This window comes from Balaenoptera ricei, chromosome 13, assembly GCF_028023285.1.
Source record: "Balaenoptera ricei isolate mBalRic1 chromosome 13, mBalRic1.hap2, whole genome shotgun sequence".
Taxonomy (NCBI): domain Eukaryota; kingdom Metazoa; phylum Chordata; class Mammalia; order Artiodactyla; family Balaenopteridae; genus Balaenoptera; species Balaenoptera ricei.
The window spans coordinates 89,293,566-89,319,416 of NC_082651.1; the positions used below are offsets into that span (position 1 = coordinate 89,293,566).

The 25,851-nt window shown below is 38.2% G+C and overlaps 1 protein-coding gene, 1 long non-coding RNA gene and 1 other non-coding gene across 8 annotated transcripts in view; 2 read left to right on the forward strand and 1 right to left on the reverse strand.

The window, feature by feature from the left end:
• Positions 1-25,851, reverse strand: part of LOC132376545 (uncharacterized) — a 398,309-nt gene that overhangs the window by 369,851 nt on the left and 2,607 nt on the right. For both annotated transcript variants that reach the window (XR_009506349.1, XR_009506348.1), the window contains exon 2: positions 25,012-25,219. This is a non-coding gene — a long non-coding RNA (uncharacterized LOC132376545). The remainder of the gene's footprint in view (positions 1-25,011; positions 25,220-25,851) is intronic.
• Positions 4,486-25,251, forward strand: NT5C1B (5'-nucleotidase, cytosolic IB). Of its 5 annotated transcripts, none has more exons than XM_059942159.1 (11): positions 4,522-4,554; positions 6,322-6,414; positions 6,742-6,924; positions 7,534-7,685; positions 8,988-9,212; positions 9,249-9,459; positions 9,761-9,928; positions 11,063-11,192; positions 13,155-13,277; positions 13,685-13,869; positions 24,919-25,251. In XM_059942159.1, the coding sequence occupies exons 1-11, from the start codon at positions 4,522-4,524 to the stop codon at positions 25,249-25,251; spliced, it is 1,836 nt and encodes a 611-aa protein (XP_059798142.1). The 5 variants fall into 5 exon arrangements, with proteins under 5 accessions (XP_059798146.1, XP_059798142.1, XP_059798143.1 ...); XM_059942160.1 differs by having other exon boundaries at positions 7,534-7,671; positions 8,980-9,212; XM_059942161.1 differs by having other exon boundaries at positions 6,322-6,413; positions 6,792-6,924; positions 7,534-7,671; positions 8,980-9,212.
• On the forward strand, positions 10,585-10,691 carry LOC132347169 (U6 spliceosomal RNA). Its single transcript, XR_009497125.1, has one exon. It is a non-coding gene; the product is annotated as a U6 spliceosomal RNA (small nuclear RNA).

Sequence of the window (25,851 nt, forward strand, 5' to 3'; positions counted from 1 at the left end):
CACAGAAACAGGAACTCTGGGCCAAGCACATTACAAGCATTACATATATATTCCTCCCTAAAAGACTCAAACTAGGTATCATAACACCCACCTTATAGAGATGAAAAACAAGGTGCAGAGATGTTAAGGGACTTACCGTGATTAACTACGTGTTAGTAGCAGGGCTGGCTTTTAAATGCAGGTTTATTTGACTCAAAAGCCAACATTGATACCTGATATATTTTGAAGGCCAATCATGAGAGATGCCATTTCTACAGAAAGGAGCTAAGAAAGATAAATCACTTTATCCCCACATTTATTTTCAGTACTATTCCAAAAGAAACACTGTGAGCGCATAAACACTCTATGCAGGGGTCAAGGTGCTCCCAGGTCTGTTCCACACCTGCCTCAACAGTCACAGACTCTCAGAGGGCTACAGGCATATGTCCACCACTCCTCCAAAAATATCCAAACACATGAATCTAAGAGACTTAAGAATAAGCTCAGACACCTCTCCATCTATTAACTTTCCCAGCCCATACTCTCAAAAAATAGGAAATGTATCTAAATCAAGTGCCCGAAGAAACCCCAGTTAGCCTGTATTCCTTGAGGTAGATGGTAGTGGTCAATAATTTCCAAGCCTGGGTTTTACTCATTTAGCTCTGTGTTTTGAAAGCTCACTAAGGTAAAGTCAGTTAAATGAGTGTGGTAGGCAAAATTCTACAATCATGTCCCCACAAAAGACTCTTACCCTTAAATGATTCCCTCCCTTGTGAATATAGTGGGACATCACCCCCATGAGTAGGTTTTGTACATCGCAAAAGGGATTCTGTAGCTATAATTCAGCTTACTCATCAGCTGACTCCAGGTTAATTTAAAAGGAGATTTTTTCCAAGTGGACATAACCTAATCATGTGATTTCTTCCAGAACAAAGCATTGCCTCTGTCTGTTAACAAAAGAGAAAGGCAGAGATTCAAAGCAGGAGAGGAATTCAACACAAGGGAGGTTCTCCCTTAATAAGAGGGAGGTCCTGGGGCAAGAATCTGAGAATGGCCTCTAGGAGCTGAGAGTAAACCTTGGCCAACATCCAGCAACTTGGACCTCAGTCCTACAGTCACAAGAGACTGGATTGTGCCAACAGCACGAATGGACTTGGAAGCAGATTCCTCCCCAGAGCTTCCAAGTAAGAGCCCATCCTGGTTTACACCTTGTTTTCAGCCTTAGGAGATCCTGAGCAGAGAACTCAGTTAAGCCCACCTAGACTTCTAGCCTGAGGAACTATAATATAATAAATACACTTGTTTTAAGCTGCTAAATGAATGGTGATCTGTTACAAAGAGGTAGAAAACGAACACAGCAAGCCAATTCAAGTGACAGATGGGGACAAAAGGAAATCCTGACTCTTTCTCCTTTTCCACAACCCATTCTGTTGTCTCAGGAAAGGTGAAGCTGTGTTGACTAATATTAGGCCCAACATGCCCCAAACTATCCATTCTATGACATGGACGGTGTCCATTGCTAACTGTATTAAATTTTCCAAATTAGTCTTGATTGGAAATATCATTAGACCACATATTCTCATTTTCAATCTGACAGTCTAGTTATGCCATAATAGCATATCTACTTGGTAAGACATCGATGATAACATCACAGCAATGCTTTTTGCAAAATTCTTTGTTCATAATTCACTAAAACAAAATGATAATGAACATATCTATTACTGCTATGCACGTTATTATACTACCTATAGTCCTTACAGCCTTCCTGACAGGTAGATGTTACTATTCTAATTTTTTTTTTAATTTATTTATTATTTATTTTTGGCTGTGTTGGGTCTTCGTTTCTGTGCGAGGGCTTTCTCTAGTTGTGGCAAGCGGGGGCCACTCTTCATCGCGGTGCGCGGGCCTCTCACTATCGCGACCTCTCTTGTTGAGGAGCACAGGCTCCAGACGCGCAGGCTCAGCAATTGTGGCTCACGGGCCCAGTTGCTCCGCGGCATGTGGATCTTCCCAGACCAGGGCTCGAACCCGTGTCCCCTGCATTGGCAGGCAGATTCTCAACCACTGTGCCACCAGGGAAGCCCACTATTCCAATTTTGAGGGCAACAAAACTGAAATTTGAATGGAGTAAGTGGTCCAAATACATTGATTAGCAGAGGCAGAATTTGAGTGAATGAGGTATCATTTATTGAGGCGACAAACACTGAGCAGAAAGCAGGTTTTAGGATTGAAATCAAGAGTTCTGATTTGGATATGCCAATTTGGAGATGCTACTGATCACCCAACTATATTTTTTAATGTACTAATCATTATGGACAGAAAAAGTTTGTACTAAGGAACTTGTACTTTAGCTAACGAAAGGAGATACTCGAGAAAATATTATTTATAATAGCAAAAACTTGGAGGTCCCCCAAGCATTCAATAGTAGGGAAATACACAAATTGTAGTGTACACACTCTAGAACATTGTGGAGTCATTAAATGTATGATTACTCAAACCAAGTGGACTGGGAGTTACACCACCAGCTCCCCTCGTTTTCAGGCCTTCAGACTCAGAGTAAACTACACCATTGGCTTTCCTGGTTCTCCAGCTTGCAGACAGTGTACTGTGGGACTTCTCAGCCTCCACGATCACATAAGCCAGTTCCCATAATAAATCTCCTCATATATATCTATATATATATATATCCTATTGGTTCTATTTCTCTGGAGCATGCTGACTAACACAGCTGCCTACATATATGTGTAGTTTTCCAGGCTCAATAACAGAGCTACGAATCAGAATATAATAAAGGAAAACAAATGAGAAAATCTGAAAGAAAAACAAATAATTTTTTACATCACCCTTAGCACTCAGAACAAAACAAGATATTTACACATTGATACATAAAATAATTTAAAACACTCATTAGGCTCATATTCTATTCTGGGTGGTATGCTATGGGAAAAGAACAATAATCAAGGAACTTATTGAATATATGGATGCAGAGTTACATAGAAGAGACATGGAAGGGACCAGAAGCGAAAGCAGATCTTAGGTATAGGCTAGAGGACTGGTCAAAAACCAAAGACTTTTCCAATCCCTCCTCTCTGCAAAATCCTCCTCCTGTGTTTTGCAGAATACAAGCTGAGACACACAGCTTTTGTTCCTAACTGCTATTCTAATGCCTGCCCCTTCTCAGCCTGCCCTCCCTGTTCTGTCTGTGCCACTAAGACTATAGAGTTTAGGAAATGGGAAGAATCACCACACTGACATTTGATTGGTTATACATGGACATGAATAAGAAATATTTCTAAACTTCTGTTCCTACAACTAGATTGCAGTGTAGATTAAATCAGTTAAAGATTTTTTTCAATTTTAACTTTGTAGTATAGCTGTAGCAAAATTATCAGTAAAAGTAATAACTAATATTCGTTAATCACTTATGAATGCCAATCACTGTCTTAAATACTTTTATTTCAACCATCACAACTACCATTTGATGTTGATACCATCATTATTTCCATTTTCTAAATGAGGAAATTGACATTTAGGACAATTAAACAACTTGTCTGGGATCACAGTGAGACACGAGGGGGTGAAGGATTCAAACCCAAGCAGTCTAACCTGGAGCATATGTATTTAACTATCTAGAAGATCCTTTGGAGAACTTTGATTAAAGCTGTCAAAAACTTCTGATATTCAAACTAAGTCATCAACTCCCATGAAGAGAGGCCAGAAATCTGTCTCAGTCCATGATGGTTTGACAAAATCAGGCTGGCATGGCACATGTGTCTTACCTAAAATCAGAACCATAAGTGAAGAACATTATTGGACGTTATAAACCAGAGTCAGGGACTGGATTTTACATATTCTTCTCTGTGTGTATACAAGAGGGACAGATTGTGTTTAAGAACGTTTAAAGATGGGGCAAACACCAGGAAAAACAGTGCAAATATCATTCTGCCACACTATGTTTAGCCACATTAAGTGCTTTGACTTAATAAATGGAAATGGCCTTCCCATTGTGAAAGAAACACCAAACACTAAAGCTAAACTCAAGTCTAAACTCTGTGTCTAGAACAAGATCTCAGCTGTTAAAAAGTCTCCAGATTTTCAGAAAGTTCTCCAAAATCTGTCAGGATAAACAATAATAAATGCTCGGGTCCACAAATGAGTTTGCCATTCATTTTGGCAGTACCAGAAAATGTACAGCCACAAATGGAATTGATACAATGAGTAACTTACTAATGTTAAAGAGATTTAAAAAGAAGGAAGCAGTAATACTGATATTGCTACCTATTAAACATTTGAACATTGTTTAGACATTGATTCCTAAAAACCCAGACAATGGTTATGAGTGGATGCACTCAAATAATACTATTTCTCTTTATTTTTTAAGTCACATATTCAGAGAGTCAGTTAGTTACTATGGAATCACATGTGATGTCATAAATTTGACATTCTAAATGCAAACCTAGACTGAGCAACAGAAACAACAGGAAATGGAGCTGGGGAGAGGAAAACCTGCATAACAACAAAAGAATTTCAATAGTTAAAGAAATGAGTCAAACATCTCTGAAACAGAAAAAGAAGGTCAGTGAATTGAATGTCCTAGAATCTTGCCAAAGAACTGAGGAAGTGTAGATATCAGTCCATCATTTGCCTCTGGAAATGCTCTGCAGCAATCAAATTTCAGATGATGACCACACATAGAGACAAAAGGAGAAGTAAAGAACATGAAGAGTGGAGAAAAAGGAGATTAACTCATGTGGTGTAAGTCCATCCAATAAGTCAGCACTTATTGAGCAAATGCTCATATGTTAGTGGTAAGAGGCGAAAACACAGTTGCTATCTTTGAAGAATGCACAACCTAGTAGGAAAGAGAATACATAAAGTACAATTCAGTACTCAGTAAAAGTATGTACAAAAGACACAGGCAACACAGAGGAATGTTTAATACTGGGAACTTCTCCCAGGTCGTGCTGAGCTTGGTTCTGAAGAACACTGAAGGGAAAAGGAGGTTATAAGATATAAGGGTGGTACATAGACAAATACAAGTCATTTGGCAAAAATAGAACATAGAGATAGAGTGTAGAGTGGAGGGCACACAAGTTGGAGGTAGACAGGATACATCATGAGACTCCTGGTCTCTCTAACCAAGCGAATGAAGAGTGTATCCAGAAATGAAGCATAAGCAGATTTACATTTTATAAATATCACCCTAAATAAATGGGGTAGGTGGATCTAGAGGTTGAGAGGATTTAAGGCCATGGAATCTGGTCACAAGCTATATTCTAAGAATGCAGACCCATAACGATCTGAGGCCTGGAACAGGAATGGAGAAGAGGGACTAGATTTAAAATATCTTTTGGAGTAAGTGACAGGACTTCATGGTGATAGTGTTGAGGGGGTTGATGGAAAGATTTTAGGATTAGTTCTAGGATTATGCAGCTATGCCATTCTCTTCAGACATAGACTCAGTCATTCAACTAACATCCACGAGATTTTTCCTGGGTGCAAGGCACAGAGCCTAAAGAGATTAACAGACTGCCCCGAGCACTCTGGTCTATGCTAGAAGTTGAGCTCCTTAAACAGATAAATAACACTAATCTTGATTGCATTACAGCTACTGAATTGGCAGGAAACAATAGAAACACTGTTCCAATACAACAGTATTTCCTGCAGTTGAAAATGAAAACAAATATTTGAATAGATGTCCATGAAATAAGCCATTTTCTTATGCTCCCCTACATGGTCTTCCCTATTAGTTTGTTAATAAGAGAGCTCTTTTCACTCTTGATGCTATGAATAGTTAGAGAATATGAATAGAAGACATGCCTGTTGACTGATCTGTACAGGATTAAAGTCCTTGATTTAAAAAATCTATTATTGATGAGGCTCAGATCCACAGAAAATTGGGTTATGAATAAAACAAACAAGAGAAGTTTCAGTTCTACATGGCAAATGAAAAAGTTCCATAAGTAGCAACCTTCAGAGTAACAGAGAAAAAAAGTTGTTCTGTGTGAGTAGCTTCACATTTAAATCCAAGTCCTGCTGACCCCTGGGAAATTCTCCCACAGCATTTCCCATGTTACCATTTTGTAAATGATAAATGCTTCATGTCTCAAATCTATAAACCAACAAATTTCTATATTAAAAATCTGTTTGTATAGTTGTCTGATATGTGTTCTTTTTACTCATTCTTGTTAGAACAGAGGAAAAATAATATCTATAATTTATATTTTTGATAGTGCCAAAGAGACAAATTCTAACTTTCATTTATCCTTTGATTCCCCAAACCCAAGGTTTCTAATGCCCCGAGATGAAAAATTAATAAACATTCTTTGTTTCCATATTAAGAATGAGACTGGACCGAGGTACTCAAAAGACAGCCTAGAAGCAGACAAATCTAGAAAGGATTCTGAGAAATCAGGAGTTCGTCTGAGCACCCAGGTGAGCTGACCTCTTCAGAGTTGGTGAGAGAATTAAAGAGCCGACAGCATAATAAAAAAATATTAGCGGGCAGGAGAGTTTGGGGAGAAAAGACTGAGCTATCAAGGTTTGTATTAAGGGACACCTAACGTCCTCGTGGCGAGGTTAAGAAAATACTAGAAGAAGCTGGCCCCTGCCTACCCATCCAGCACACATCCCAACGTTCATGCAGAATAAATGGCGTAGAAACCTCTGCTCAGCCTGTGGGAGGAGACTGGCCTTTGTTCAAATCAGGGAGGCAAGGGGAGTCCGGCCATCGCATTGACCACCTTCTGCACCATCTTTCAGATGAGGCGTGCGGTCATACGGCATCACTCGCTGAGATGCTGCCCCATGCGGGGTCACTCGTCGTGTAGACGCTGCCTTTGTGCAGCTGAGGGAAAAGTGCTTCTTGGCCCCTGCCGCACGATACGTATTTATATTCACATGTGCCTGTTGTGGGAGCAGGGCTGGCAGATCACCGTGATCAGGGTGAGCAGAGACTAAACTACTGACCTTGGAGGGGAGCCAGAGGCAATCTGGGTGAGGGGAAGGATACGGGGATGGAAACTTCCACTTGCCTCTCCATGGTCTCCTCCATCCTGTTCCTCCCAAAGGCAGTGCTAGAGGGCGCTATTCCCTCTTCTGCAGCTGCCTGGGAGTCCCGCTACAGCCTTGTTGAGGTACCAGCGGCCTTCACCTTTGTAATCTGGTCAAAAATGTTGGGTATGTCTTTTCAGCATCTGCTAACAAGCTTATCCTCAAGGGCGGAAGTGGGGAAAAGGGAGGAAAAATGCTCAACTCTACTAAGTTCCGCATAAGAGGAGTCACAGGTGAAAAACTATGAGATATCAGACTTGTTTCTTGGTTTTGGATGCTCTTCCAGGTAGATTCCCACTTTATTGCTCCTCACAGAAGTTAGGATTGGGCCAGAACTAGAATAATACACAAGGGCCAAGACTGAATTACACGTCCTAGAGGGCAGGGGCCTTCTCATTGATCACTGCTATATTTAGCTTGCCATGGCTGTTTCGTAAGCATTTGTGTGGGAGGACTCGGTAGTGGGGTATTACACTCCTGGGTCTCTTCTCTCCTTGGAAGGGATCACAAGAATTAACCTTGCCGAAGACAGACTCTCGAGGGTACCTAGTGAGAAATCAGTGGTCTCGAACTTCAAGGAGCCCATCCACCAGAGCTCCATCAGTAGATGAGTCCAGAAGCAAGAACACAAGTCTTAAGGTAGAGATGGGAATGCAAGGGAAGAGTACATGCCAGAATAATAATAACATAGATTGATGCTTTCCATGTGCCAGGCCGTGTTCCGTGTACTTTATATCTTTTAGCTAACTTAGCCCTCACAGACCCCCACCCCCATCAATCCCCAGAGTAAGAAAACCAAAACACAGAGTAACTTGCCTAAGATTTCACACTAGTAATGCTCATAGAGCTAGATTAAAACCTAGGATCTCTAGGTCTATAAACTGCACATTGAATGATTAAACTCCATGGTTTCTCCTTCCTTCCTTCACACATTCAAAAACTATTCATTGAGTACCCAAGACTCAGAAGAGGGGGTGAAAATGTCAACAAAGCAGATAAATTGTTGAAGAGTATTAGGTTGTGTGACGCTTTGAGCCCTTAACTAGGCCTAGTCACATAAGAAGAAAAAGTTTGTTGTGAGAATTAGTTTTTGGACGCAGAGTGTGACACAGGCCCAGACACTGGGAGAACCAATCCATCTGTCTCTGTGAGGACTGGCTCAATAATCTAACCAAGAACATGTCCTTTGAAACGTGTGAAATAATCACAAAAACTGGAATAACATATGGATGCTTAATAATCTATCTCATACCTTAGTGAAGGAGTCCTTTCTCTAGAACGACTAGAACCAGTTCCTATTTAGGAAGATGATTCTCTCCAATTGAGCTTCACTGGCACAAGAAGCTCTGAAGGTGATGGGGAGACACTTGATTCTCCAGCCTACTGACCTTCCCAGCACTCACTGCATTAATCACAGAGCAAATGTGGAGACAGATGCCCCTGAGGTGCTTTGCAGAGCCTTCTGGTGGGAACTTCTGGTCTAGCTGCTCATCAAGTTAACTGGAGGTCACAGATGGAGGCAGTGGCAAGCAAGGTCCCTTCCTCAAGCCCTCTGTCCTATCTGAAGGTCTCTGACTGAGCAGGTATATGTGAAGAAAGTGACAGAACTTTGCAAACTATGCGCCAGCTACCTAGGGGCAAGGAAAAGGACCTCTACCCTATCAACTCCAAAAGAAAAAAAAAGTGCGAGGTTCTGATGGAACAACTGGGGGGAAATGAAAGCAGTCTGTCTCTGTGTCCATGTAACAGAAATGTCTAATATATGGAGCCTTGAAACGTCTGAGCCCCTTTAAGCCCTACTTAAAGGAGCTGAGATGAACCAGGATCCACCTAAGAGCTAGGAATGGAACACAGAGAAGGGGACAGCTCCTTGACTCCAGCTGGGCAGAGGTGAGGACGGGGACCCTAGGCGGGCATCTAACTCAGAAGCCCACTTTCTTGCTCCAGCCCCCCAGGAGCTCCACGACCTCCCGGACTTCATCCACCTCCCCTAGCCATCAAGAGTCGCCAAAGCCGCTGTCAGCGCAGCCCTCGCCACCCACACCAACCACTGCGCTCGACTCACGTTCTTCCACGACTCCGGAGGTCCAGCTCCAGACCGGGTCCCGGCGCAGCACCAAGATGGCTGAGAATTCCGACGCCTGGTCTCCCGGCCTGGGGCAGGAAATCCGAGAGTCCCGGTACCCACGAGAGTCGCGAGACTCGCGAGATTCCAGGGATACGCACCAGCGGGAATATCCGCGCACGCCCCCCACTGAATGGAAATCCTATGCCCAGCGCAGGGCTCTCTACCCGTCACAGCTGGATCAAGACTGTATGCCTGACCTGGTCAGACAGCGAGAGGAAGAGGAGGACGAGGACGATGCCTACTGGGCATCCGTGAGAACACTGTACGAGAAGACACCGAGCTGCTCGCGCCCCAGGCCGGTGAGCAGGGCCCGCCTCCCCTGGTACCCGGGTTGCCGCTCCACGCAGCGCGGCGGCCGGACCTCTCTCAGCCTCCCTCCTCTCCATGGTACAGGGAAGTTCACCCCGCCCCCTGCTTCTCCTCCCTAAACCTACCCCTCTGCACAGCGGCCTCCAGGACCCAGCCCTTGGCTGTCTCCAGCACCCAGTCCTCCAAGCCGGGACCCAACTGTTTCCTTCCCACCCTGCCCTGGGATGAGGCCCATTCCTGATCCCTTCAGGTCTGTGTGACTCGTCCTCCTGTCGGTGCCCCTCTCTGCAGCCCAAACCCAAGCATGCCATCACCATCGCTGTGTCATCCCGTGCGCTCTTCAACATGGTGGACGGCCGGAAAATCTACAAGGAAGAGGGTCTGGAAAAGTACATGGAGTATCAGCTTTCCAATGAGAATGTCGTCCTGGCCCCAGGGCCGGCCTTCCGCTTTGTCAAGGTACTCTGCAAAGCTGTCTTTGGCCCTCCGGGACTCTGGATGGCAGGGAAGGACTCATGCTAATCCCTGGGATCTCATCCAGCTTTCCTTATAATTCCTAGTCCACACTTGTCATTCTTGCCTTTTTTAAGTCTACCCCAGGTCAGTTTATATTTTAACAGAAGCTTCCACACTGTTGAGGGAGGGACTGCAGCCCTAGATTTGGCATGTTGAACTTCCCTAAGTGGAGTCCAAATCCTGAGACCTGTAACGGAAACTTCTGTTCTCTCCATAGAAGGAGCAGTAAGCAGAAGCAATAATGAGTTTACAATTCCGAGCAGTAGAAATAAAACACCCCATTCAAATGACATTGAATTCACTTTAGCTGCTCTTGCCCCAGACACAGCATATTAAGAAAGTCAAGATGCTCTTGGCACTTAGGGGCATGACTTTAATAGAGAAAGTAAGGTTCTTGGAACTTACACTGAAATGTACAGCACTTATAGCTCTGACCCCATATATAACTTATACAAGTATTACACGATAACATCATAACCAGGCAGAAACAAATGACACCTCCACGTGTTGTAAGTAGAAAGTAGTTATGAGGCATAGTGGAAGCATGAGAGGAAACCACAAACCTATTCTAGAGACTCATGTTTTAAAAAATATACAAAATGCTCACTTTGGCAGCACGTGTGCTAAAATTGGAACAACACAGGGACCATTAGCATGGCCTCTGCACAAGGATAACATGAAAATTCTTGAAGCAGCCTATACTTTTCACAGTAAAAAATAATCATCAGATGATCAAGAAAGGCAGGTTTTATGAATCAAAAACAAAAACAGACAAACCATAAAAGGGTTAGCCTGAGCCTATCTATGTACTTCACAGAAATAATTCTAGTAAACCAAATGTTGTAACAATTTTCAACAAACATTACCCATCTTTCAGTAAACATTAACTGAAGTCCTATGTATGCGAGGCTGAAAATACTGAAATGAATGGCATAACCCTGCCTTAAAGGAGCCACAGTCTCTCAGTGAAGACTCTTCAGGGCTTGAATTGGACACCTATGGGATCCCTTCTCTCCAGACCCCCAATGCCCACTTTGCCTGGCCCTCTTTACACACATTTGTGTTTGTAACCTTCAGGCACTGCAGCATGTCAATGCTAGACTCCGTGAGCTGTATCCTGATGAACAGGACTTATTTGATATTGTTCTGATGACTAATAACCATGCCCAAGTGGGAGTGCGGCTTATAAACAGCGTCAATCACTATGGTAAGTAAAATAAATACCGTGTGGAAGAACAGCTCGCTGCTCTGGAAGAGAGAAGCCATGTTATTTTGCTCACTGTGGCCTAACTAATGCAGTGTCTGATAGTGACACCCCCTTCTGCGTGAGGAATGTTTATTTGCCTATGTCAGAACAAGAGAGGCCATGTTCATTTTTAACTTCAGCACAGAGTTGGGCCCAAAGCTCTGGACTTAACTTGTCAAGTGTGAATTTCAAAGTCTTAATCCCAGGTCCTGCAATATATTTCTCTGTTTTATGTTTTTCACTTCTGAACTTGACTTCAAGGAGCCGTCAACCCAGGGCTTTCTCTGTGCGATCAGACTTCTTGCTCACCACAGATGCATGTTAAAGGTTTAAAGGTTTTTACCTTTCCTTTTCCACTCTTAACATCTGACTCTCCCCGGCTGCTCTCTCCACACATCAAATTCATACTCATGCCAGCAAAACTGTCTTTATTCCTTTACAGGGAAAATTGGTTTGACACTAGTCTCTTCATAGCATTTCCATTAGTGTGTTGGTGACTTTAAGGGGAGGTTCTCATTTTTCCTCTTATGAATTTACCTGACTTCTTATGTGGGGACCTTTAGCCCACTTTCTAAGTGACATATCCAGTCTTAAGGGTATGTCAAGTCAAAATAAGGTTTAAATTTGGCATATTTAACTTCTAGGCTTAAATTAGGCATATTTACAAATAATCACTATCTATTACAAGTTATAAGTTTTATATTATATTATCCTAATTATAAGGCCAACATCTTACTGATACACAGTTGAAAATATGTTTACCTTTCAAAAACGCAGTCTTCATAGTATTATGCTATGAAGAGAGAGAATGTATATAAAAGCTTTAGTGGAGATGAGTGGTGTAATCACTCAATAAAGGACAGCTATTATTTTTACAAAACAGCCTTATTTGATTTAGTAGGTGATTTAAGTCTATCTGTCCCTCACCACACTAAGCCTATTGAGCTTAGTAGCATGAGGAATTCTAGTTATTTACATACTAATTCTGTTAATGAACAGATAAAGCCCAATCTTCTGCAGCCTTGCTCATGGAATAACAACTTTTCACCTGAAGAGTTAGTTATTTACCTTCTCTCGGTGCTGAAGGCAATTTGTATCTCCCTTTGCTATGGTCTTTTCTATATTATAATTATCTGTTTACATGCCTGGCTCCTTAGTGAATTGTGATCTCCTAAAGGAATCCTAGGTCAAAAGGTATAAGCTGCTTAAAAGCTATCGATACTTTTATCAATAAAAATCAAATTACTTTCTAGACAGCTTGTACCAATTTATACTTTCATCCATAGTGTATGTAAGTGCCTATTTTACAAACCTCTCACCAACATCTAGTGGGGTTTTTTAACTGTTGTTGATTTGAAAGGCATTTAATGGTATATTAATGTTAGTCTGCTAATGATTGCATTTAACATTTCAAGTCAAGAGAGACAATTTCAGACCTTTTGTTGTTGTTTTGGGGAAACAGTTTAAATGCTATCACTACTTGCTATTACTATTGTATTGTTACTAAAGAAATACTAAAATGGTACTTAAAAACAGAGCTACATCTTAACTGGTCCTCTCAACAAGTGAGGATGCTGTAGCTAAAGGAAAAGTGCCCTGTTCTAGTCTAGACAAGAGTCAATGTGAAGCACTGGGCTTAGACAGTCTTTATGTCTCAGTTTCCTTTTCTGTAATGAGGATAATAATGCCTGCCGTAACAGCTGTGTGAGAGTAAACTGGCATGGCCTATCTGGATATACTTCATAAACTATCATGCACCATTATATAAAATAGCTGAGACATGTTTCAATATTGGTACTACAAAGATAGTTCTAAAACTTCAGTAGGCACTCATTTATTCCTAAGGTAACTTTCACTTGCATTTCCAGTAAGTATACTGTCTTTAGTCTCTGACATAACAAAGTCTTTCTTGCCTGATAATAGGATTACTAATTGACCGCTTCTGTCTGACTGGTGGAAAAAGCCCCATTGGCTATTTGAAGGCATATCTTACCAACTTGTATCTTTCTGCGGATTCTGAAAAAGTACAAGAAGCAATACAAGAAGGTATTACTTGGTTTCCTCTCTCTAGTTAATAAAGAGGTCTGCACTAGTGTTTCATTCCATTGGCCTTCACGTATGATTATGTGGTTTACGTCGTTGTTGGGGTTTTCTGCTAAGGTGTTTCCACAAGTGGCAGCCCTTAAGTTTGTCTTTTAGAGCTTTCACCTTCATGGAGGTGGACATCTTCAGTGATTATCCTACACCCATTTTACATTTTCCCATCCCTTATAGAAATGGAGGCAGTACAAAGACAACTGTTTTGAGATGTGTGGTTGTGAAGAAGAGTTGTGTCGTCAGGTAATAGCGAGAGAGGAAATTCGAGGTCTGGGAAGAATTTTTTTTTTTTTTTAAATAGACACTAAAACATATGGTCCTAAGAAGAGTATTAATTAATTCCAATGGTCTTCCAGGGATCGCCTCTGCAACAATGTTTGATGGAGCCAAAGACATGGCTTACTGTGACACACAGCTCCGTGTGGCCTTTGATGGGGATGCCGTCCTCTTTTCTGACGAGTCTGACCATATTACCAAGGAGCACGGGCTGGACAAATTCTTTCAACATGAAGCACTATTTGAGAATAAGCCTCTTGCTCAGGTAGGTTCAATGACCTCTAATTAATTTTGATCTACTTATTTTCCAACATACCAATATAAATATTTCTTCATTGTGATGACTTTTAAATTTTTTTAGGCAGGCCACTCCTCACTTCTTATCCTTCGTAGTTTTCTCCCCTTGTTTCATGAACTCCTTATTTTAAAGCATCTCCTGCCAACTTTTTTTTAATTTTAGCATTCTTTTTTTTTTTATAAATTTATTTTTATTTATTTATTTTTGGCTGTGTTGGGTCTTCGTTTCTGTGCGAGGGCTTTCTCTAGTTGCGGCAAGTGGGGGCCACTCTTCATCGCAGTGCACGGGCCTCTCACTGTCGTGGCCTCTATTGTTGCGGAGCACAGGCTCCAGATACACAGGCTCAGTAGTTGTGGCTCACGGGCCCAGTTGCCCTGTGGCATGTGGGATCTTCCTGGACCAGGGCTCGAACCCGTGTCCCCTGCATTGGCAGGCAGACTCTCAACCACTGCGCCACCAGGGAAGCCCTAATTTTAGCATTCTTTTATCTATCCTTTTGGAAATGTTTCTATGATCTTCTCATGAGAAGAAGTTCATCTCCTCCAAATTATGAGTAACAGAGGTAATACGGCTTACCAACTAGCCATTTCTACATAATAGTTCTCAAAATAGTAAGGTTATTTCCAATAGGTCAGTAAACATTTGTTGAACCTCTCTGTCCATACCCTTAAACTCCATAAAGGTAGCACTTAATTGAGAAAAATCTGCAAAACTGAGAGTTTAAACTAAATCAAATAATGAGCCCCAAGCAAGTACAAAGTATGAACAATTAAAATTTTAGGTTTTTTGGAATCAATCCATGAACCGAAGTGTTAAAAGTCATGGTCTGAAATGAACAAAACCTGCACTTCTGAACCAAAGGAGATTTGAACATCGAAGTATTCTCCAAAATGAATATGAAATAATGGATCATTCAGTTTTAATCTATGAATCTTACCTAGGCCTTTTTTTTAAATTGGCCTTTTTTTTCTCAGCTCTTCTTGAACTTAAGATCTTAAATATTGTTAGTTTTATTACATTTATAAAAGTAGGAAGAGACTAATTGAAAGACGAAAGTTTTACTAACTCACCTCACATTACAGCAAGTGATATTTAAATTCTGTGTGTTTTTGTGTGTGTATGTTTAACTTCACAGCCCCTTCCTAAATAGGTTCTTTAGAAGCCTTGAGCTCATGTCAAAAAGTTGTTCAGTGTTAACAAAGTTTACTATTGAGAGGAAAACCCTTGTTATATTTTACATAAGTCTGCTTTGCTGAAATTTAGAGCCCATTGTACATTAGCCTTTAAGCATTATTAAAATGTTCAAGATATCTAAAAAAGAGCACTTAAAAAGAAAAAAAAACTTCAAAACAAGAATTATTTCAAGATAATCTTAAAATACCATTTTTTTCATCTCAGGGAAAGAATCCAAATTTCTTTTAGATTCTGTACTTATCAGTTCTTTTCTCCATATTTTAAATCATTTTTCCCATTAAACAACTGAAATTGTAAAGTTCAACACTAGTTATTGCAGGAATACCCAATGAATTTTTACTAAGCATACTTGTTTTCATAATGTGGTCCTTCTGACAGTGGAAAAATATGGTATTTTTCACATAGAAAGGGTAGCTTTCCTATAAAGACCAGGCTTTGCCAGATGTTTCCACTGATGAGAAGGAAGTTATGAGATATGATTCCTAACCAAGGCTTTCAGCTATGTTGGTCATGGGGCTTATGGTTTCGTCATGACAATATCCCAACTGTCTCCAATTGAGGAGATCTGAGAGTGACCAGCAAATGGGACAGCTGGACGGGATTAATTTAGCCACTCTCATTGTAGCTTATAAAGCCTCCAATGTGGTACCATGACAAGTAATGGACGTCTCCTGATTTGATCTCTCTCATTTCACCATTCTGGGATAGTGATCTCCGTGTGTGTGTGTGTGTGTGTGTGTGTGTGTGTTTTAATCAGAATTGTTGAGGTATACTTTATATGTAGTATAATTCACAGTTCTGAGAGTTTTGACAAACATACATGTACAGTCGTGAAACCACGATCAAACTCAAAATACTCACAGAATTCCCTTGTGCTTCTTTGTAGTCATCCTAGCCCCCTATCCTCAGGATCTGTCAAACACTAATCTGATTTCTGTCCCTATAGTTTTGCCTTTTCCAGGTGTCATATAAATGGAACCCCATAGGATGCAATCTTTTGAATCTGACTTATTTTACTTAGAATGATGCATTTGAGATTCATCTGTGTCATTCCCTGTATCAGTAGTGCGTTCCTTTTTTACTGCTGAGTGGTAGTCTGTTCTATGGATGTACCACATTTTTTTATACATTTACCTACTGGAGGATATTTAGGTCATTTCCAGTTTTGGGCATTTATAAATAAAACTACTTTAAGCATTTGCATACAGGGTTCTGTGTAAACACAAAAATCTCATTTCTCATGGGTAAATACCTCGGAGTAGGATTGCTAGGTCACAGGGTGAGTATACGTTTAACTTTACAGATAGTGCCAAATTATTTCCCAAAGTGGTCACACCGCTTTGCATTTCCAGTGAAAGATTTTTTGCTCTGCATCCTTGCCAGTATTTGGTAACATCAGTTGTTTTTCATTTGTTTGTTTGTTTTAAGCTGTTCTGGTGGTTACATTATTGTATCTCATTGTGGTTTTAATTTGCATTACCCTAATGACAGATGATATTGAACACTTTATCAAGTGCTTATTTGCCATCATATGTATTCTTTGGCAAAAATATCTGTTCAAATCTCTTGCTCATGTGAATTGGGTTGTTTTTTATTTCATTATTGAGATTTGAAAGTTCTTTGTATTACAATTCTGGATACAAGTCCTTTAGCATATATTTGTTTTCCAAATATTTTCTCTCAGTGTGTCCTTGTCTTTTCACTCTTTTAATATTTTTCAGTGTCCTTCAGTGAGCAGAAACTTATAATTTTAATGAAATTCAATTTATCTATTTGTTCTTTCATGAATTGTGCTTGTTATGTCATATCTAAGAAATCTTTGCAAACCCAAGGCAAAACTTTCCTCCTATGTTTCTGAATCGAAGTTTTTAGAATTTTATGGGGTTTTTTTTTTTTAGAATTATTACCTGTTTGAGTTGATGCATTTGTGCAAAGTATTAAGGTTCATTTTTACTACTTATGGATATATCTTAATTGTTTCAGCACTATTTGTGGAAAAGACTGGCTTTCTTTTCCTTTAATATAGGTATCTATCCTTTTGCCAATATCACACTGTCTTGATTATCATAGTTTTATAGTCAGACTTGAGATCTGGTGGCAGGAGTCCTCCAAATTTGTTATTTTTCAAAATTCTTTTGACATTCTGATTCCTTTGCATTTGCATATAAATTTAAAACTTAGCTTGTCCATTTCTGGAAAAAAATCCTGCTGAAATTTTTATTGTGATTATGTTGAATTTATAGCTTAATCTTGGGAGAATAGATATTTTAACAATATCAAGTTTTTCAGCCTATGGACATAGTATATCTCTCCATTTATTTAGGTTATATTTAATTTCTTTCATCAGTGTTTTGTAGGTTTCAGCATATAGCTATCACACAAAGTTTATTAGATTCATACCTAAGTATTTAATAACTTTTGATGCTATTATAAATGATACTTTAAAATTTTTAATTTCTAATTTGTTTATTGCAAATACACAGAACCACAATTTATTTTTGTATATTGACTTTGTATCCTGCAACTTTGTTAAAATTACTTGTTAGTCATAATAACATTTTTGTAGATGATTTAAGGTTTTCTACATAGACAGTGTGGACTGTGAATAAAAACTTGTTTCCATTCTGTATGTCCTTTATCTTTCCTGCTTTATTACCCTTGCTGGTACATTCAGTACAATGTTCAATAAGCATTATGAGAGTGGACTTCCTTGCCTTATTCCCTGATCTTAGAGGGAGATCATTCAGTCTTTGACTCTTAAGTATATTATCTACAGGATTTTTGCAAGATGTCCTTTGTCAGGTTAAGGGAGTTACCTTCTATTCCTGTTTTGTTTTAGAGTTTTATAATAAATCCATGTTGAATTTTGTCATATGTCTTTCCTGTATCTATTGAGAAAAACATGTGGCTTCTCTAGTCTGTTGAAATATAAATTATATTGATGAATTGCATTGCTGGTATAAATTCAACTTGGTTATGTTGTATTATCCTTTTTATATATTGCTGGATCCAATCTGTTAAAATTTAGTTAAAAAAATTTTTTTTGCCATTATGTTCTTGAGTGTTCTTTTTTTGTAATATCTTATAGAGTAATGCTGACCTTATAAAATGAGGTGTGTAGTATTTTCTCCCTGTCTATTTTCCGGAAGACTTTGTGTAGAGTTGGTATTATTTCTTCTTTAAATATATGGTAGAATTCTCCAGAGAAGCCATCTGGGCTTGGACTTTTCTATTTAGAATGCTTTTAACTAAGAGTTCAATTATTTTTGATAGATACAGAACTACTATGCAGATTTTCTCTTTCTTCTCTTTCCTCTTCTGGCAGTTTATGAGTTTTTGTCTTTCAAGGAATCTGTCCATTTCAGTTAAGTCACTGAATTAACGAGCATAAATATTTTCTCATATTTTACTATTATGATTTTACTATTTTTAGGAACTTTAGTGCTGTATCCCTTTTCATTCCTGTTATTAGTAATATTTGCCTTCTCTCTTTTCTTCCCCCCTTGTGGTCAATCATGCTAGGCTTTAACAATTTTATTTATCTTTTTAATAACCAGCTCTTCCTAAGTTTTTAAAGGTGATTTGAGGCTTCTTTTCTATAATAAACATTTAACACTGTAAAATTTCCTCTAAATGCTACTATAGTTGCATCCTATAAATTTAGATAGGTGGTTTGTAACTTTTATTCAATTCAAAGTACTTTTTAATTCCCTGTAACTTTATCTATGAGTTATGAGTTATTTATAAGTGGGTTATTTAATTGTGAAATTAAATTTGGAATTTTGGATACCTTTCTATTATTAATTCCAAGTAGAATTCTGTTGTAGTCAGATAATATGTTTTCTATGATTTCAACTGTTGAAATTTGTTGAGGATTATTTTATACCCAGAATAAATGGTCTATCTTGGTAAATGTTTCTTGTCTACTTGAAAAGAATGTTTATCCTGCTGTTTTGGGGTTGAATATTCAATAAATGTCAATTAGATTAGGTAAGTTAATAGTATATTATTCAGGTCATATTGCCTAGGTGTTTAATATTGTCAGTGATTTTCTTTCTATTTCTTCTATCCACTATTGAGGAGGCAGCATTGAAGACTTCAAGTATAATTGAGGATTAATCTGTTACTCCTTTCAATTATATAATTTTTGCGTCATGTATTTCTAATTTCTGTTGTTTGGTGCCCAAATATTTAAGATTATAATATCTTCTTGGCAAATTAATACCTTTTCATTATGCAATGCCCCTCTCTCTGATATTCATACAGCCATTCTAGCTTTTTTTTCTTTTTTGGACTGATGTTTGTATGGTACAACTTTTCTATGTTTTTACTTTTAACCATTTATGTTTTTACATATAAAATATCTCCATATTTAAATTGGTTTTCTTGTAGATATTACATAGTTTCTGTTGTTTTTCTGTACAATCTGACAATCCCTGTGTTTTAATTGCTGTTTTTAGATCTTATTTATTTATTTATTTATTTATTTATTTGCAAGTTGACTAAGTTTTATTATAATCAAATTCTTTCTTTACAATTGGTTTACTCTTTTAATTTTTATTGGAGTATAGTTGCTTTACAATGTTGTGTTACCTTCTACTGCACAGCAAAATGAATCAGCCATACATACATATATCCCCTTCATTTAGGACACTACAGTGCATTAAGTAGAGTTCCCTGTGCTATCCAGTATGTTCCCATCAGTTGTCTATTTTATATATAGTATAGATCATTTATCTTTAATGTGATTATTACTTTGGTTGGATTAAAATCTACCATCTTCTTTTTCTATTTGTTTCATCTTTAATTAACTTTAGTTTCTTTTTCCTTTTATTATTTTTGCTTTTGAATTTATTGTGTAGATTGTATGCTTTTAGGATTCCATTTTATCTCTACTATTGATTTATTACTCATTTTAGATTTTACAGTGGTTACCATAGGATTTACAATATACAACATTAATTAATCACAGTCTACTTTCAAACAATATTATGCCACATCATGTACAGTGTAAGAACCTTACAACAGTATACTCTCAATTCCTCCCTCCCATGTTTTGTGATATTGGCATACATTTTACTTTCACCTATACTATAAACTCATAATACCTTGCTACTATTGTTTATTTGGGTAGTCAATTATCTTTAAAGTGAATAAGGAAAAAACAAAAATATGTCTTTTGCATTCATCTTCATTTTAACCATTCCAAGAATCTTCATTTCTTTGTGTAGATCTAGGTTTCTCCCTGGTATCTTATTCCTTGTGACAGAAGACCATCTTTTTACATTTCATATAGAATCGATATGCTGTTACCAAAGGCTCTTAGTTTTTTGGGGTTTTTTTTGCCTGAAAAACTCTTTACTCTCCTTCTTTTTTGAAAAATATTTTATTTTGACTGGCTATAGCTTTCTGCATTTACCCTATTTTTATTTCAGCACTTTAAAGCTACCCATTCATTGTCTTCTGACTTGCATAAATCCTGAAAACAAATTGTTTGAGATTCTTATCTTTGGTCCGTTGTAAGTAATGTGTCTATTTTTCTCTGGCTGCCTTCAAGATTTTCTATATTTCTTTGTGTTTCAGCAGTTTGAATATGGTGTGTGTATATGTATTCCACAGTATTTCAATGCCCTGTTCTTTTTTTCCCCACTATTTTTTCCCTTTGTTTTCAGCTTGAGTAATTTCTACTGACCTATCTTCAAGTTCACTGATTCTTTTCTCAGCTGTGTTGGCTCTATTAATGAACCCATTAGAAGCATTCTTCATTTCTGTACCACAATTTTTATTTCTAACATTTCCATTCAACCCTTATCTTTTCCATCTCTTTGTTGAAATTACTAGTCTACTCATGTATGTCATCCACCTTTTAATAGAGTTGTTAAGATATTAATCAGAGTTATTTTCAATTTCCTCTCTTACATTTATGACATCTAGATCATCACTGAGTCTTCTGTTAATTACTCTCTCTTGAAAGTTAATTGCTCTTTTAATTTATTTTTATTGTAGTCTCATAAATCTTTGATTAATTTCTAATCATAGTTTGTAGAGAGTATAGGCTCTGGTTAATAGTATTTTTGCCTGGTAATAGGCATGGCTCCTCTTCCGCTAGCAATTAGTGTGATTGATTGAATCACCAAATCAGGCATTCAACTAGGTAAGCATTTTGTTGCTGCTATTGTTACCTTCATTTCATCACAGGCTTCACATTCCTCTGGTAGGGTACTGAAGGGTTTTTCATAACATTCCTTTTCCATTTTCAGCTGTAGGCCTTCTCTTTGTGTCCATGCCTCATGGGTGGCCTCCACATTGTTACCCTTCTCCCAACTGTTATTGTTTGTCTCTGCCAGCTCAGGTGGTGATGTGAGAGGAAGAGACATTCTCTGTTGTCCCAGATTAGTCTAAATCTAAGTGTGTACCCCCCTAGGTTTTAGGGATGAAGTTATATCATTGATCTCACCTTTCTCCCAGTGATAGGGGTGGTATCTAATGGTCTGGGTCTCCTGCCCGTCTCCCAAGGGTGGAGGATTTTTCCTTCCCCTTCCCCCTTAGCAGTAGATCTTTACCTGTTCCCTGGGGGTAACAGTGTTTGAAGCCGTTCTTCCAACAGTTTAATACTTTTGTCCCCTAGGAAGTATGGGACAAGGTAGATCTTTAGTCTTTTCTCACAGTGGCAGCTGCTCCTCTCCTCCACGTCTGCATCACCAAGGACTGTATTCTTTCATTTTCCACCCTGTCTGCAGTCCTTCTCATAAGAAACTAGTGAAATCCATAGGGAAAAAATAAGCCTGGAAAACAGTGTGCATTTCTTGTGTCTGTGGCTTCCAGGGCTTCTATGTTCTCTCCTTAGCCCATACTTGTCCTTTTCCAATTTGTTTTTAAAAATTACCTGAATTTTTCATACCTGCTTCTATGGCATCTGGTATATCTTCCTTTAGTGCTCTGCCAAAGATGTGCCAGTTCTTGAATTCCATCTGTCCTTGAAGATTTTTCCGTAATTTTTTCCCTTAGGTTTCATGTTAGTCGGTTGCCCTGCTACCTCAGCTCTTTCATGGGCTCAAGAAAAATTATGATGTTTCAGATTATCTGGCTTTTTCTTGTTGTTAGGATAGGAGTAACAGTCTTTCCAGCTTTCTATATCCAAGGCAATCCAAATGTTCTAAATCATAGAACTCCTCAAAAAGGTATTTTCAAGTAACTTTCCTTCATGTTTCTATATTTTTTCTTGATAAATTACATACTTACACTACTGTACAAATATATAAACTGTTAAACATACCCCAAAATAGAAGAAAGAAAGAATGATATGGGTACCTGGTTTGAACATGGCAATATAAACTGACCAAGCCCTATTTATTCTCTTTGAAAATTACTCAAAAGCATCAGGGAGAGCCGTGTTCCTCTGTGTTTCAAAATCAAACTGTGAGCAGGGCAGCTTCTGCCAACAGTCACTACCCCACACTTTGTTTCTGTGGCCAAAAAAATAATAACAATAATATAATATGTTATAGTTTTTTTACCTATGTGACTTTTTGTTTTTTTCTAATATGTGCAGCCTTAGACAAAGCAACATAAACAAATGATCACATAGATAAGCCATGTTTGTGGAAAATGGTTTCCATGACAGCAGAGAAGAAAGGAGCTTCTGAATTGTGAAAACAAGTCAATATTAAAATACTATCCATGACCTTTCCCCAGAATCTCTCTAATTTTTCCGGGGAAAACTAATCTTCTTCAGAGATAAGTAATAAAAAGAGAACTAGCACAGAACATATGCAAAGCTACTATGAGAAAAAGGCAGACACAAAAGAGCAAAATCTAATAACAGATGAAGAACTCTCACTAGAAACAGTTGCCAAAGTATACGTAAAAACTGTGACTAATCATTTACTTAAAAGAAAGTTGGGTCATAAAGTGGAAATCCCCAAAATCAGGGAAGAGATGATAAAATGTTAAATGGTAGAACTCTGGAAATGAGCAAATAGAAAAACAATATTTTAGAGAGAAAAATGACAGAAATAGGTCATAGGTAAAGAAAATCCAACATATGCAAAATTAGAATACCTGAAGAAAACACTGAAATTATGTTATGGGGGGAGGAGGATAGGGTTGTGTGTGGTAAATATAAAGATGCAAACTTATATCAAAATATAAGGCAAGAAAACATCCTGAATTATCAGAATATTTTAATGGATACATTAAACTATTAAAGGTTAAAAACTAAAGGCCACATTATACTATAGGGAAATAGAAGAGAATGATCATCACTGAGACATGCCCTAGTAATATTTTTTGACTTCAAAAATAAAGAAATAATTCTTTGGGCACCCTGCACACACAAGTGGGGAAAAGAAAATCAAGCTGTCCTGAGTCTTCTCCACAGCAGCACTCAGTAGCAAAACACAGTGGAGCCCTACTTATAAGATCATGTGGAGAGGAAATATAAATCACAGATTCTATATCCAGTCAAAAGCTCATTCAAGTAAAAAGGAAACACATCAACAGTTAAGAACATAGGATATTCTCAGGGATTATTATTTCCATAAGATATTCTTGAGAAAACTAACACAAGAGGACACATTTTGGCCAATATGTAGGTGACTACAAACACACAAAGGCACAAGTGGGCACAGAATATATTTAACCATAGATCTAAAACTAAAACAACTGCAGGGATTAGAGTGACAGAAGAGAAAGCACATATTATATGCCCTAACAATGTAGAAATTATTTAATTATTAAAAACTGGAAAAATATGGAGGAAAAAGTTATAAGGAAGAGTAGGTGTACTGATATCTTCAGTTACAATAGCTGATCAAAGGATAAAATGTAAAGCTGAGAGATAGAAATATAAGAATCTTTAATAATTCAAATGCAAACACTGAGAAAGGTGAAACAGTTAAAATCAAATGATTGAAGAAAAAATAGAGGATAAGAGAAAGGTGAAGAAGTACCCTAATTTCATTATTTTTCATTATAAAAAATAATAGATCCTGGATTTAAAAAAATAGAGGACTGAGGGTACTATAAAAAGTTATAAAGGTAACCAATAGAAGGAAATAATACAAACCTTCCTAAATGTTAGAAGAAACACACATACACACATGTTCAAATAAAAAAGACACTCAGTGAACAATCTTTTGAAATCTTTAAACACGAAAAATGAAATACAAATTGTAATACAGAACCATTATCACATATATTTGTGATATCGATAAATAGAAATGGCCTAAAACTCAGCTTTTGTGTTAAAAATTAGACTTTCAGATTGTATCACTTAGCAAAATCCAATTCTATGTTCTATACTAGAGGTACAGCTAAAAGTAAGTGTTCAGAAAGGTTGAAGATAAAAGTGTGAAGATATATAAAGTAATTGTAAATATAGAGAAGACTGGATTCAAGCCAAGAAGGAATTGAACAAGATAAAAAAGTACACTTTATAATGTTAAAATGTGCAATTCACAAAAAGTAAATCAAAAGAGTAGTGCTTTTGCTGATTAACTGAGCTTTCAGAGTATCCCATTTGCCATGGACAGTTTACGTCTGTTGCCCTGGTTCAACTTTTTATGGAAGCTCCTTTCACTCTTAAAATATCTGTGTTTAGATGATAAATTATATGGCCATCCTATGTTTTACTCTAGGAATGCAAGGATGGTTCCATACAAGGAAATATAATCACATAAATGCAAGGAGTTTCAGCATTGTATCACTGGTCTATACTGCATGTTTCATGCAGTATTGTAAGTTCTTATAAACATCTGCTTTTTTAGCGTTCACTTCCTTTGGCTCACTGGATGACAGCTGTGACATATGTTCCTTTTACAGGGTCCCTTGAAAGGCTTTCTGGAAGATTTAGGCAGACTGCAAAAGAAGTTTTATGCCAAAGACGAACGGTTATGTTGCCCTATCAGGACCTACCTGGTTACAGCTAGGAGTGCAGCCAGTTCAGGCGCCCGCGTGCTGAAAACCCTTCGCCGCTGGGGTCTAGAGATAGACGAAGCTCTTTTCCTTGCTGGAGCCCCCAAAGGTCCCATCTTGGTGAAGATAAGGCCCCACATCTTCTTTGATGACCACATGTTCCACATTGAAGGGGCACAGAAATTTGGCACCATCACAGCTCATGTACCTTATGGAATTAATCAAAAAGAGAGCAATTAGGGATGGGAAGGGGAAATAAAGCAGTGAGTCTGGTATTACAGAAGCCACATCTTGTGGATCTCTAGGGCAATTAGAGTAGATTAGACCTCAGAACTTTGTTCATTTGGAAAGGTTTTCTCGAGTTTTTAAAAACATTTTGAACTCTCAAGTTACCTTCAAGCTACTTCTCTTGGAGCTGTCAATGCTGTTGATGACATTGCAACTACCTCTGTGTGTAAGTCATAATGATGACTCTTTAGAATAAGTTTAGAACTTGAATCCTTGAATGCTTAAAGGACTATGTCAGAAGCCTACTTAGTTTTACAAAGCATTGCTCATTTATGGATGTTGGTAGCTAGAATGAATCATTACCCATCATCATTATAGAATAGTGGGTCTTCACAAGTGAAAAGAGAAGGGTTAAGTACACTCTTGAAAACTGGAGCTTTTTAGTCTGTTGCCTCTGTGAACAGCCTTTTAATCAATGCAAAAATGAAAATACCACTCTACCTGCATGAGTATACCAATTTTGACATTGCTTATTCAGAAATAAAGCAGTTATTCGTACAGGTTACTTTCATCTAAGATGAGCTCCAGACAGAACCTCCTGGAAGGGTTCTT

Excerpts from the sequence above, each read along its gene's own strand:
- NT5C1B (XM_059942159.1), top strand. The coding sequence starts at position 4,522 with ATGAGTCAAACATCTCTGAAACAGAAAAAGAAG. Across the intron at positions 4,555-6,321 it reads CTCTGAAACAGAAAAAGAAG|AATGAGACTGGACCGAGGTA; the intron begins GTCAGTGAATTG and ends TTCCATATTAAG. Across the intron at positions 9,929-11,062 it reads CGGCCTTCCGCTTTGTCAAG|GCACTGCAGCATGTCAATGC; the intron begins GTACTCTGCAAA and ends TGTAACCTTCAG.